Genomic DNA, 13,574 nt, shown 5'->3' on the forward strand with positions numbered 1-13,574 from the left:
CACGGCAAACGCGTTCATACACACGTCGATCATATGGATTGTTTACAGCATTCCACGCCACGTCCTGCAGAATCAGGGCGCTGATTTCTTTCCAAATACGTCGGATCTGGTAGTACACGACCACCCTGCGAAATTGAATGATTCTGCCAGAACTGCATCAGGTGGTTAAACAAAGCGTGTACCGTTTTCACATTCGTGACCGAAAACCCGTAATTTTTAAACACGACGATGAGCCGAACTATGAAATGTAAACCATCCTTTGCATCGACCACAATACTCGGTTGCGTGAGATCGGAAGCACTTATATTATCACTTTGAGAATAAAACACTCCTGGTTTGTACATATTTGAATTGTTATATATAGTATACATATCTACTTTTCAATATGTATGTGACGCTTCTAGGAATGACGAGGGGCGAGTCCATTCAACTGCTGCACTTGATCGATAACATGTCCGGTCAGCTCGTAGTCACACTCTGCAACATCACCTACTACCCACGATGGACCAACGGCAGAAACAACAGGCTGTTCGTCAATAACGTCCGCAACCAAATAACTGACGGCTACTACAGCGTGTGCTCGCTCAACGAAGAAATCTTCAAACCCGTGGGAGCCTAACTCAAAATGAACGACTCAAACGGCATGGTCATGTTAGCCAACAACGGAAAAAACGACCCGAGAATCAGTCGGCCGTTGACTAAAACGCTCAGGTTTACGTCAAACGACATACCACCGTGACCTGCACGAAATTACCTGATCTCATTCCGTATCGCGAACTGTGCATTCATCTCGATCAGCTGAGCACGACCGACAAGGTTCAAGGTGAATGACCTTACACTGCTGTGAGCCATGCCAGTGAAAATGGAAAAGTACAATGACGGCAGAACCGAATCGTTTCCGTCGCGGCAGTACAAGAAATTAATCTGAGGCAACATCACAGAATTTAAAATATTGGTTATAGACATTAAACACGATCCCGTAAGTACAGGATATCTCAGTGCGACGCTGCACATACGACAATAACGGAGTCACAAGGTCCAGGAACACGCGTTAGAAAATGCGCCAACATAGCGATCTCCGACCTCGGGGACACACGTGGATTCGACGAACCGGGAGTCAACGGCAAACTGTATGCCTTGCAACTGAAAAACAACATTTACAAATGCGTCGAACTGCCGCTGGTGGTGGTGGCAAGAACAACAAACTAGGCGATTTCGTTGATACCGAAGTGTTCCCAGTGGTCCGCGGCCTGCTGTTCCACGTGTGGATTCGATCTGCCCGGCGAGGAATAGACCTTGTATGTCCTGCACTTAAAAGACGTATACGAGCGGGTGTCACTAGCAGACTTCAAACAGCCCGATCAACATGACCCAACATATCTTTTAAAAACAATTGTTACGCCCCCAAAATTACGAACAACGGGATCCTTCTCACGTCTTTCACTCCAGAGTTTGATGTACAAGTTTTACAAAAACCAGGTCACACGGGCAACATGTTAGCTTCAAACGACATGGCTTCATATTTACGGTTTGACGTTCCCGATTACCAACGGGATGTTTTCGATTCAAATTTCACTATCAAATCACACACCACGCTCATGGGTCCAGAACGAACACTTTTGACTGGGTTGATAATACGCTGGTTAGCCAGACACAATCACCAATGGTGTCGTATCGTCATAAGACCGGGATCGACACCCTTAATAAGCCTCGATGGAGTGCATGTTATAGAAAAAAATTTGATTCATCTCTCGAATATTTACGTGTACGATAATCTAAACCTTATCAGCCTCAAATACATCGATCGGACATTTACCGTAGATGGGTTTCGTTTGCGACAGTTATGCGAGATCAAACAACAACTAGAACGTGAACGCGGTACGCGGTCGGCATTACAGAAAAAATATCACAGGGCCGTCAGTTCCGTGGACAGTGTTGACAGCGCTCTGGTTTCAGTCAGCATGGGAAGAAGAGTTTTTTCGTTTGGTGCTATCAGAAATCGCAAAATATCACAGAATGAATCAAGAGATTCGGACCAAGTCTCGTAAAAACGCCGTCATTTGAGAAATTCATAGAACAAGGGAAGCAACAGGTCCGACAAGCCTTTCTTACGAAAACCAAACAAATAATAGGAGATTCACAATAAACTGTTTGCGCGGACATCAACATAACGTAGCCAGCCGGCCAGCCAACTCAGCGAGCTGTAGGTGAGTAGCCGAGCCGAGACACACACACTGTGACTCGCCAACAGCGCTCGCTCAATGCTACTGAGACGGCAGCGAGGTGACCCTGGGGAACTGCCAAGAGCTGCGGTATGATTTTGCAGAAATCAACATAACGTAACCAGCCAGCCAGCCAGCCGGTCGGCTGTACAAGCTGAGTCGAGACACACACACACACTGTGACTCGCCCACAGCGCTCGCTCAGTACTACCGAGATGACAGCGAAGCGACCCGAGGGGACTGCCGAGAGCTGCAGTATGATTTTGCAGAAATCATGATAACGTAGCCCAGCCAGCCAGCCAGCCAGCGGGTCGGCTGTACAAGCCGAGTCGAGACACACACACTGTGACTGGCTCACAGCGCTTGCTCAATGCTACAGAGATGGCAGTGAAGCGACCCCCGGGGAGGAACTGCCGAGAAATGCGTTTCATTCACTTTCAGACATCCGTAGCCTCGCTAGCCGGCCGTGCATCATCATAACTGAGCCGAGACACACACACACACATACTTATACTCGTCCACGGCACTCACTAAAAGCAACCCCTGAGACGGTAGCGAGGTGATGACTGCCGAGACCTGCGTTTCATTCACTTTCAGACAGCTCACACATCGCTACAAGTACATCCTAACGAGATGGTAGCAAGGCAGCATGGAGAACTGCCGAGAGCTGCATTTCATTCGGCTGAAAACACCTCTCGCCTCGATAATATATAACAAGTACGACAATACGTTGGATTGTTAGCGTTTTGCCAGACCGACCCCATGCTCACTAAAAAGTGATTATTTCCTAAACTATCTGACCGATTTTCGTGAAATTTTGCATGCATCTCGGCAGATGATTACGCTATAGCACAATGGCATTGGGAACACTCTCGATGACTTCATTAGATTAATTAAGACTTAATTACGACAAAAAGTTGGACATTTGACCTTTTCCCGACCGACCCCATGCTCACTTAAAAGTCAATATTTCAGAAACTACTCAACCGATTTTCATCAAATTTTGCATTCACCTCAGTAGTAGTATACACAATGGTGCTACGGGATTAGGGACTTCCTAAGGACTTATTTAAAAAATTGAGTCGGGGGGGGGAGAGACACCTGGTCCCGTAGCCCCACTGTGTATACTACTACTGCATGAGAAGAAAAAGCTTCAGCCAGTAGGCTACTCCACCAGCCCTGTAAATGTATGAGCTTGATGCCAGATGTAACAGTGTTTGATTTCCTGTCAGTCATTTGACATGTAGAACAAAGCTTCTGTAAATCTATGATACTTCCTGGACGTTTTGTCACAGCACAGCTGGCATTGTTAATCCCATCAGCAAACTTATAAGAATGCCATCCCTGAGATGTCTCCATGTCATCCATGACCTGCTACATGTTTACAGTCAAACTGCATCACAGGTTTATCTACAGGTGAAACTCACCTGCATCCTGATCTGCAGCTTCCTTCCCCAAAGCCTGGATGATAACCGACGCCTTCAGCGGGTTCCTGGCAAACTCCTCTTCCAGGAACTGGATGTATGTGTCGGTCATCATGTTGTTGGCACTGGCAGCCATATTGCTTCTTGATGTCACTGAAATAAAGAACAAAAGGTTATTTTACTGATTGAGTGAGTAATGCAGTCAAATGAGTGATGCAGTGAGTGATCCAATGAGTCAGTGATGCAGTGATGCAGTGAGTGATGCAGTAAGTGATGCAGTGATGCAGTGAGTGATGCAGTCATGCAGTAAGTGATGCAGTGAGTGGTGCAGTGAGTGATGCAGTGAGTTGTGCAGTGAGTGATCCAGTGATGCAGTGAGTGATGCAGTGAGTTGTGCAGTGAGTGATGCAGGGAGTGATGCAGGAGTGATTCAGTAGTGATGAAGTGAGTGATGGAGTGATCCAGTGAGTGATGCAGTAAGTGAGTGATGCAGTGAGTGATGCAGGAGTGATGCAAGGAGTGATGCAGTGAGTGAGTGATGCAGTGATGAAGTTAGTGATGCAGTGAGTGATGCAGGAGTGATGCAGTAGTGATGAAGTGAGTGATGGAGTGATGCAGTGAGTGATGCAGTGATTGATGCAGGAGTGATGCAAGGAGTGATGCAGTGAGTGATGCAGTGATGAAGTTAGTGATGCTGCAGTGATGAAGTTAGTGATGCAGTGATGAAGTTAGTGATGCAGTGATGAAGTTAGTGATGCAGATGAGTGATGCAGGGAGTGATGCAGTATAGTGTGATGCAATGAGTGATGCAGGGTGTGATGCAGTATAGTAAGCGATGCAGGGAGGGACACAGTAAGTGAGTGATGCAGTGAGTGATGCATGTAAGTGATGCAGCAAGTGAGTGAGTGATGCAGTGAGAGTGATGATGCAGTGAGTGAGTAATGCAGTGAGTGAGTGAGTGATGCAGCAAGTGAGTGAGTGATGCAGTGAGTGATGCATGTAAGTGATGCAGCAAGTGAGTGAGTGATGCAGTGAGTGAGTGTGAAGCTTCATTGGTTATGCTGTTGTATGACACTGTGAATACATTTCACACTGTGTGCCCATGTATGTGGGTCCTCAATGTTATGACTACTGAGTGGTTCAAGTGTTTGCTGGTCTTGCTCAAGACCCAGGTTCAAATCTCACAATTATACAATGAGTGAAATTCATTTCTGCAATCTTACATGAGTGAGTGAGTTTAGTTTTACGCTGCCCTCAGCAATATCTCAGCTATATGGTGGCGGTCTGTAAATAATCGAGTCTGGACCAGACAATCCAGTGATCAACAGCATGCGCATCGATCTGCGCAATTGGGAACCGATGACATGTGTCAGCGAGCCTGACCACCGATGCCGTTAGTCGCCTTTACGACAAGCATGGGTTACTGAAGATCAATTCTAACCCGGATCTTCACGGGTCTCTGCAATCTTACAGCCGGAACTCTGTTAAATTACACACTCAATTTCTGCATGACAACTATCAACATGAATCAGTGCACTTCCATACCTGGGCCTCCATGGCAAGTGATCAAAATGTCAATTTGAACTGCACATGTAATTGTCACCTGTCCACCTGGTGTGATGAGGGAAGACAGACATCAACATTTTCTTATGTTGATCATTCTCATTACAGGCAAATAAACAGCTTTAAAGAAAACTCTGTCTCCTAAATATTTGTCCATAAATCTCCTCTTCACTCAGCATAGATTATATGTGAATGTTAATTGGCCGCTGAGTGAGTGAGCTTAGTTTTACATTGCTTTTATCAGTGTATGAAATAAGCCCAAAATCCAGCCAGACATCAGGCTGGTGACTTCAAAATGTTACCAGCCCAAAATGGATTTAACCAGACCAAATATGGTGAATTTATTCAGATGTATATAACATCTAAAATTTTACCAAACCATCAGGCTGGCTAGCTGTACATTTAGTCCGTCCATCAGAAATCTAACCGGTCTCGGGCAGTCGGGCGGGCCTTAGTTCATACACGACTTTTAGCAATATTCCACATTAATCATGGGGTCATTTTGAACTGTATCAGTACCTCACATCAGCTTATGTGATATCAGAAATAACTGTTTGATGCTGCACTCACCAACATTCCAGCCATACGATGCCAGTCTGGAAAATCAATTCCAGACCAAACAATCTAGTGACTAATACAGTGATATATAGGATTTTAAATGTTAAATTACCTCTTTCGCTAAAAAAAAAAACCATAAGTGCAGTTATGATGCTGACACACTAAGACCAATAATCCCAGAATAATTTGGATTCAAACCCAAAGATTAATTCTAGCCAAAACATGCAACTCTGAATGGCAAATTACTCTTAATTAAAATGGCTCGAATAAAACTTGACATCAGAATATATATATATATATTCCAAGAATCTTGATTCTTTGGACAGGAACTGACACAAGTTTATCACTGATGAAAATGATCAACTGGAACAATGAGAAATTCTTTGAGTGGCATATTTAGAAGTTGGTTGCTTCAAAAATAAGAACGAACTATGGATGAACAACTTCTTTACTCGGGTGATGCGAAGTTTCAATACAGATTCTTGTATCGTTAGCAAGCAAGTACTTGCCTGACAACGATACAAGAATCTGTATCAAAGAAGTTGTACATCCATATAGTTTGTTCTTACCTGGAACAACAAGATATTAACTTCAATTAATTACACAAACTTATAAGTTCAACTTAGAAGCAAGGAAGTGGCTCTCACCTGGTCGTTCTGTGTGTATGCAGTGATACCGGGGACGATAGTGGAAAGAAGAAATGAAATATCACGTTCAATGGAATTTTGCATTCAAGTGATTTTATATACCCGTCAGTTTACTGTGGCGTTTCATCACCCTGCCCTGTTGTGCAAGAGTTCATAAACAAACGAGCTTGAAAACTAGGTCAAGTTTGCCTGCTTGATATTTCCGAAGTTTGCATCAGACGACTTGCGTAGCAGAGTGAGAGGCAGCAAGACGGCGGCGTCAACTAGCGTGTAGCTTGTGGGAGAAACAGTCAAATACTTGCGAGTTTTGAGTCCTACAGAGTCTCACAAAAGCTCACAAAAGCCAGAGGGAGGCGATGTTGGGTTGATTAAAACCGGAACTAGCTGTGATGAGATGAGAGTGACAGCTGAGGTCGTCCTGAGAAGTTGTGGGGTGTGTCCCTTGTAGAAGCATAACGTCAGCTTACAAATATTCGACGATGTTGTGTTTATTGTTTGTAGATCTAAAACAGCATAATGTGATGACTCTGTTTGAAATTGGCTTGCTATTTCGGTCTATTATTATTGTGTTTTGACAATCACTAGCAACACGTGCCAAAATGAGCTCTACAGCAGCGTACGGACCAAACCGAAGATCACTTTTTGCTAAACTTATGCGTTGTGCGGAGTTATGAGTGCATTTGTTTACATCGGAAGCTATGACAGCAATGTTTCTTTCATATTTCACGCAATATTGACATTAGACAGTTTTGATAAATCTATTATCCATTATCGTGAAACAATATTGTCCCTCTAATTGTTGTCATTAAATTTATTTAGGTACAAGAAACTGGGCACCAGTCTACTGGAGTTTGTAATTGAGAATGTGCATTTCTAAGGCAGTACCAGTTTGGACTGGGTTTTGCCTAAGAGCAGCGCATTTGAAAGGTAATGACAGTTAACAAATGTAGCATACAAAACTGTGCAATACATTTAAAACGGACTAAGAGTATATCAATGTGCGGATAAGGTGTATTACAGTGCAAGAATTATTATAATTTTCCTTAGGTTTCATCAATTTAGATATATTCTATTACCTTATACTTTTACATCTTCAACCCAGTTAAGTTATATCGTTGTTTGAACCTACAGAATTATCCTCAGGGGGTGTGCCCGAGTTTATGTTACCAGGTCTACTCAATCGCCAGCTTGAAGAACGGCTGGACCGCGAGAAGAGACTGCTGCAAGATGGTGTCAAGACTTGCTTACGGAGATAGTGACTCTGGGGGATTATTATTGTTCCCAAGGAGGAACAACCTATTCGTCCCAAAGAGGGACACTCCATGCATAGGCCTTCATGAAAAAAATACAAGGAGGGACACTTTCCATCACGAGTCCCAAGGAGGGACAGGCCCAACATGCGTCCCAGGGAGGGACAGGTTTAACATGCGTCCCAGGGAGGGACAGGCCCAACATGCGTCCCACGGAGGGACAGGCCCAACATGTGTCCCAGGGAGGGACAGGTTTAACATGCGTCCCAGGGAGGGACAGGCCCAACATGCGTCCCAGGGAGGGACAGGCCCAACATGCGTCCCAGGGAGGGACAGGTTTGAGGGACAGGCCCAACATGCGTCCCAGGGAGGGACAGGCCCAACATGCGTCCCAGGGAGGGACAGGCCCAACATGCGTCCCAGGGAGGGACAGGCCCAACATGCGTCCCAGGGAGGGACAGGTTTAACATGCGTCCCAGGGAAGGACAGGCCCAGCATGCGTCCAGGGAGAGACAGGTTTAACATGCGTCCCAGGGAGGGACAGGCCCAACATGCGTCCCAGGGAGGGACAGGTTTAACATGCGTCCCAGGGAGGGACAGGCCCAACATGCGTCCAGGGAGAGACAGGTTTAACATGCGTCCCAGGGAGGGACAGGCCCAACATGCGTCCTAGGGAGGGACACTTCAATCATGAGTCCAAAGGAGGGACACCGCCTTCCCGCGGCCCCACACCGTGCACCCCAGGGCGGAATAGGTCTGCCGACATGCCAACCGGCGAAGGCGACCCAAAAAAACCAACACCTAACAGAAGGAGAACTTTAAGAAGCCACTGGTATAATATTCCTGCTTTACCTGAGAGCTTCTGTTTGTTTGTTTGTTTATTTATTTTACACAATATTTGTCTCTTCGACTGATTGCGACACTGGTTACACGAAATGCGCCGTTGAAGCAAAGATGGCATGCCGCCACACTCGCCTTCGTGCTGACCAAAGTTTTAACCCGTTTGAGTCGAACATGGATGTATCAAACTTCTGTTTGTCTCGAACTTCTACACATATGATGATTAATGCATAGACACTGTTTGTCAAAGTCATTGTATAGAGTAAAAGAGATTTTATTGAGTTTGTAGTTTAGATTTGAAACTCTGAAAAACAGAGATAAATTCGCTCTAGAAAATCGCCATATTAAACACATTTGGGAAAATGTAGTTTAAACAGGGGCTCACGACACGTGGAAAATACCGTCAATCAATGCAATTGTTCTTTCCCATAGCAATCGTAGCTTCTTAATGGTGGAATTAATGTAAACTTAAGTGGGCAAATTCATATTGACTTTCAAACTGTGCATCTGGTAATTTAGTCTATTTCGGAAGACAATCCCACATTTTGACATACCCCAAGACGCCATTTTGCGCGTGATTGTCTTCAAAGTAAATCTCGAAATATTTATGGATAACTGCAGTATTGTTCGGATTCGTTGTTAAAATGCATTTGGGCCTGCATTAATTGTAAGTGTTAAAGTCTTTTATTCCAGTATATTTCAAAACCGAAAGTGTTGTTTATGCAAATTGGGAATGTTTCGGCATCTGATCAACAGGTGCCCAGTTTTCGAGCACTATGCCTGAAGTTGACTGGGATATAGAAATTTATAAATGTCATTAGTCCACAAAGTAGTGTCCTCCTAAGAGTTTTAAGATGTTGTATGTATAACATATACCAGTACACACAGAGAAGTATGTTTTCCAAGTCTTTAAAATAGAGTGAAAACCTCTCAGTGAAATTTCACGTTCATATTTTTGGGCTAATATTGTTAAACAGATTTCTGAACGGAAGAGAAGTTCTATTGACCCCGAATTATGTACTTACGCAGCACATTACCTAGACGGTGTTTTGTTGGTTTGTATGTTTTCCCCCGTATTGTAACCAAGTTAATTTTGATGATTGTTTTATCATAAGAAGCTGATGACTGCTCTTCATCCAAAACAGGTCAATTTAATGTGTAGGTAGGAAATTGTAGCAATGTATCTAGTAACCAGTAGAGGACGTAACATGTACGCGAGACGGTCCCCTGCTACGCATACAAGTGACTACCTGAGAGGGGGTCACTCATTCGTGTGACTGCCTGATCACAGATACAAAACGTGTCTATAAGTGTTTTTTATGAAAATAATTAAACAAACTTAGCTAACTAGTAATGTTACGGTTAATGAATTGCCGGGACAAAAGGTTTAAGAGTCCCCTTTGAACCAGCAAAATATAACACATACAAGTCTAAAATATTCAATAATATATTGAGCAAACAATGAGCAAGATACAATGAATGACAAATACAGATATTTAGTACAATGCAATTGAGTCACAATACAGATTTCTAAAGTAATGGGTCACATATAAAAGATATCATCTCACCACGAGCCTTGATATTTAGTTAGAGCAGATATTCTGAATGAAGGTAGTTCAATGACAAAAGTCAGGCAGTCACTCTTGAAAGTTGAGTGTAGGTCAGCTACGAGGGCAGACAGATGTAACGGTAGGCACAACTCCAATGATATGAAAAGTCCTGTATAATTCCGTGTGTGTTAGTCCGCGTGTGATTCCGTGTGACAACACAACAACCAGCCTTTACATATACTGACACAGAGTCTAGAACATTCTTTATCCACTGAGAACTTTATGGAAATCCGTGGAACGTACGACCGGTCAAAACATGAAATAAAGCCAAGGGAGGCAACTCTGGAGCGCTATCATAAAGGCGTACCGCTAAAAATAGTATTGCCATTGAACATATATGATGCGAAATGTGACCCACAACCCACACTCAAACTTTAAACATTGTGACCCATAGTAACTATCACCTAATCAATGATAATACAAATTCAGAAAAAACACACTCTCGTAACAGTAAACTATCATGGTTTCATTTTACGATATTCAGTGATCCGCCATCTACTTCGTTTGGAAAATAATAGTAACAGATTCCTCCAGTGTAAGACTGATAAGACTACAACTTAAATAAGCAGAGTTGTACTTTAACAGCCATACTGCTGACATGTTAATCAATAATATTTATATGATATAAACATAAATGCTATCCAAAATGCATGTATTCAAATGAGTTGTAGCATTTCTTTTTGTTTTAGCATTTCTCAAATGTCTATTGCTATTTTTGCATAACTCATTTCGGACACCTCAAATATATGATGATCTTGTGAATTACACGTGTTCTGGAAAAGTGTAATAAACATGATAAAGGATGGTCTGGGGTTATATTTGCCTTGAATTAGTCTATTGTATATGACCATAGAAAAGCCAAATTTTGAGGACCAAAAAGCAGTCTGTAAAAGGGGGGTCAGCTTATCTTGAGGTTACATTTGTCAAAAAAATTCTGGTGCTAAGAAAACGATATCATATCACTTCACATGAATGAACAAGAGAAAATGACTTTGTCAGTGAAGAGGTCATATTTGCAGTTAAACAACACTAGACAAGATTGTAAACCTTTTCTGTTCTAATTTGTTTTTGCTAGGCTTTGTGTTATATGCAGGGATTAAGATTACTGTGTGTATTTGTCTCGTATATGTGCATGTTTCTCCACAATCTCCCGGTGATTCAATTAAAAACACACACACACACACACACACACACACACAGAGCTCAGCTCAGCTCAGCTGCTCAAAGGTGCTTTGTTTTTCCGTTGATCACTGGATGGCAATGTCAATGGCACGTCGTATTATCAATCTCAACTCCCTGGGGAGCATACAAAATATACCCAATAATATAGCATTGTCTTGTTTTAGTTGCAGGTTTTGCTCTATAAATGGTAAAATATTTATGGTCATAACTAAAGTTGTACGACAACACTTTTGTTTCTTGCAGGATAGTTATTATGCATGGGACAATTTAACCTGTCACCAATGTGGTTTCGCAAGATCTTGCTATTTCCACTGGGAAAACAGTTTATTGACATGTGATGGTCCAGTACAACAAATATGACTTTTAGTGAAGCAAAATATGTGCATATCTATTTTCTGTCAACTGCACTTCATTTCGAGGTGCGAGTCAACGCAATATGAGTGTCATAAGTAATAATGTATCGGAGGGACACACAATTTAGCCACAGTTAATATAAACATTGTTGAATGACATTTGGGTAAATTAATAAACTAGGTTGAACAGTCCAGATATGCAAAGAACACGTTTTAACAACAGTATCAACTTGCGTAATCCCATACAGGTTTGTTAACGCTCTATTTCCGATGACTGATCGTGATGAACGAAGGTTGGTGGTTCATCCCATTCTGAACCTCGGACACGGGCACTGAGTTCCGTACAGATGATGATGTTTTGAGGTTTATTTGTTGCAGACATCATAACTTCCACATGTTTAACTTCCTTTCCATGTTTTTCATTTGTTTTTGTCAATGGTTAATCGGTACACGTATTGGTGTTCCAGATATGTTATGGTAGACCATAACAGCTGATCAGAAGAATATGCCACAGATTGTGTCTCTAAAGTAACTGACGTCATGACAACCAGAAGTGGGAAGAGGCGTCCCACTGAGGTATCCTGGGACAGGTAGGCAACGTTCACTCATGTGTAGGCTGTCACCGGTGTAGAATCTGATGATATGGTACAGTGTTTGAAATTAGGCATGAAAGTCCAAGGTCCATTTGTCGTAAATATGTGATTGAATGTTTCCAATTTTTGGGTCTTTGTATAGAGATATATTACTATATTCAGGGTTTTTCTTTGACTCACAAATATGGGAGTCCCAGGGACCCCTAATTGTTAGTTCTAAGGGTCCTTGCAGGTGATACGAGGGCCATGAGAAGTGACCATGTAGAGAACTGTATGTTAAGGTAATTTCTTTAGAGCCTGGATGAATCAATGGTCATGTGGACCAGTGGATGAAATGATGCATGTAACTGCTCTGAAAGAAACAACCAAACACTTAGCAATGTCATAGATGTATTGTGGGTACAGTGAATAATATTGTTTGTCCCTCTGGATGCAGCGAATTGTTTTTCTGCCTCCATTCTCTACATTTTTGCATACTGGACGCACTTTTGCGAGTCACTTAAAACCCCGATATTCCTGGTAAGTCCCTGCTCTCCACCAACTCCGTATGACCCGTTAGTTATTTTTAGCAGTGCTGCATCTGTCACCCTAGAAAGGAATTAAAGAATTTTGTTGATTTTTTTGTTTGTTTGTTCTATAATCCTTGATACCAAAGTGGCTTTAACACTTTAACCCAGCTCTCTGTTACAAATAAATGATTAAATATGTGCATGGAATACATTTATGTTGAACCTACTTGACTCTTTGTTTTTCAAGTGATGATGACCTTCTTCAGGAAGACATTGGAGGAATTAATGCTTTTCCTAAGAGCAAAGTGAGCATGGTAAGATGATTGTACGTGTTCTCTGTGTGCCGATGTTTAAATAAATACCAACTTTATCACAGTGTTTACCCTTTTTACCATGATGAATAGTGGTTTGTGAATTTCTGTGTTGTTAGTGATCCAAGAGAATATTTCTGTTGTGAGAGTCGGTATTGAATCTGGAGAGACAGAGCTCATTTGTCATTGCAGCCATTTGCTTTGTAGAGTTGCTTCCCTTAGGCATTGCAGAGTGAGTGAGTGAGTTTAGTTTTACGCCGCTTTTAGCAATATTCCAGCAATATCACGGCGGGGTACAACAGAAATGGGCTTCACACATTGTGCCCATGTGGGGAATCGAAACTAGGTCTTCGACGTGACGAGCGAACGCTTTATCCACTAGGCTACCTCGCTGACCCTGGCATTCCAGAAATAACATTGGGTTCTTATCCATTTGAGACTACCATCCCCCCTGCTGAGTGGTAAATATCAACTACATGCAATCCTTCAGGCATTCCTCCTTGGGTTGCCTC

General features: G+C 42.7%; 2 protein-coding genes across 4 annotated transcripts in view; one reads left to right on the forward strand and one right to left on the reverse strand.

Moving 5' to 3' along the window:
- The window catches only part of LOC124273574, a 46,789-nt gene extending 39,769 nt beyond the window's left edge, over positions 1-7,020 (reverse strand). Inside the window, exons 1-2 of one of the 3 annotated variants that reach the window (XM_046708860.1) lie at positions 6,415-7,020; positions 3,650-3,786 (exon numbers count right to left, since the gene is read on the reverse strand). In XM_046708860.1, coding sequence (XP_046564816.1) covers positions 3,650-3,782 — 133 coding nt within the window. In that variant the 5' untranslated portion in view covers positions 3,783-3,786; positions 6,415-7,020. Of the gene's footprint in view, positions 1-3,649; positions 3,800-6,414 lie in introns of all 3 variants that reach the window. The other 2 variants (XM_046708859.1, XM_046708858.1) reach the window with 2 other exon arrangements.
- A 2,012-nt stretch (positions 7,021-9,032) lies between these two features.
- Positions 9,033-13,574, forward strand: part of LOC124273614 (RNA-binding protein 33-like) — a 29,091-nt gene continuing 24,549 nt past the window's right edge. Inside the window, 3 exon segments of the mRNA XM_046708897.1 lie at positions 9,033-9,171; positions 12,117-12,239; positions 12,999-13,056. Of these exon segments, the coding sequence (XP_046564853.1) occupies positions 12,190-12,239; positions 12,999-13,056 (108 nt within the window). The 5' untranslated portion in view covers positions 9,033-9,171; positions 12,117-12,189.

Source organism: Haliotis rubra, unplaced genomic scaffold, assembly GCF_003918875.1.
Source record: "Haliotis rubra isolate DU_JTF1 unplaced genomic scaffold, ASM391887v1 Scf182, whole genome shotgun sequence".
NCBI classification, from domain to species: Eukaryota; Metazoa; Mollusca; class Gastropoda; order Lepetellida; family Haliotidae; genus Haliotis; species Haliotis rubra.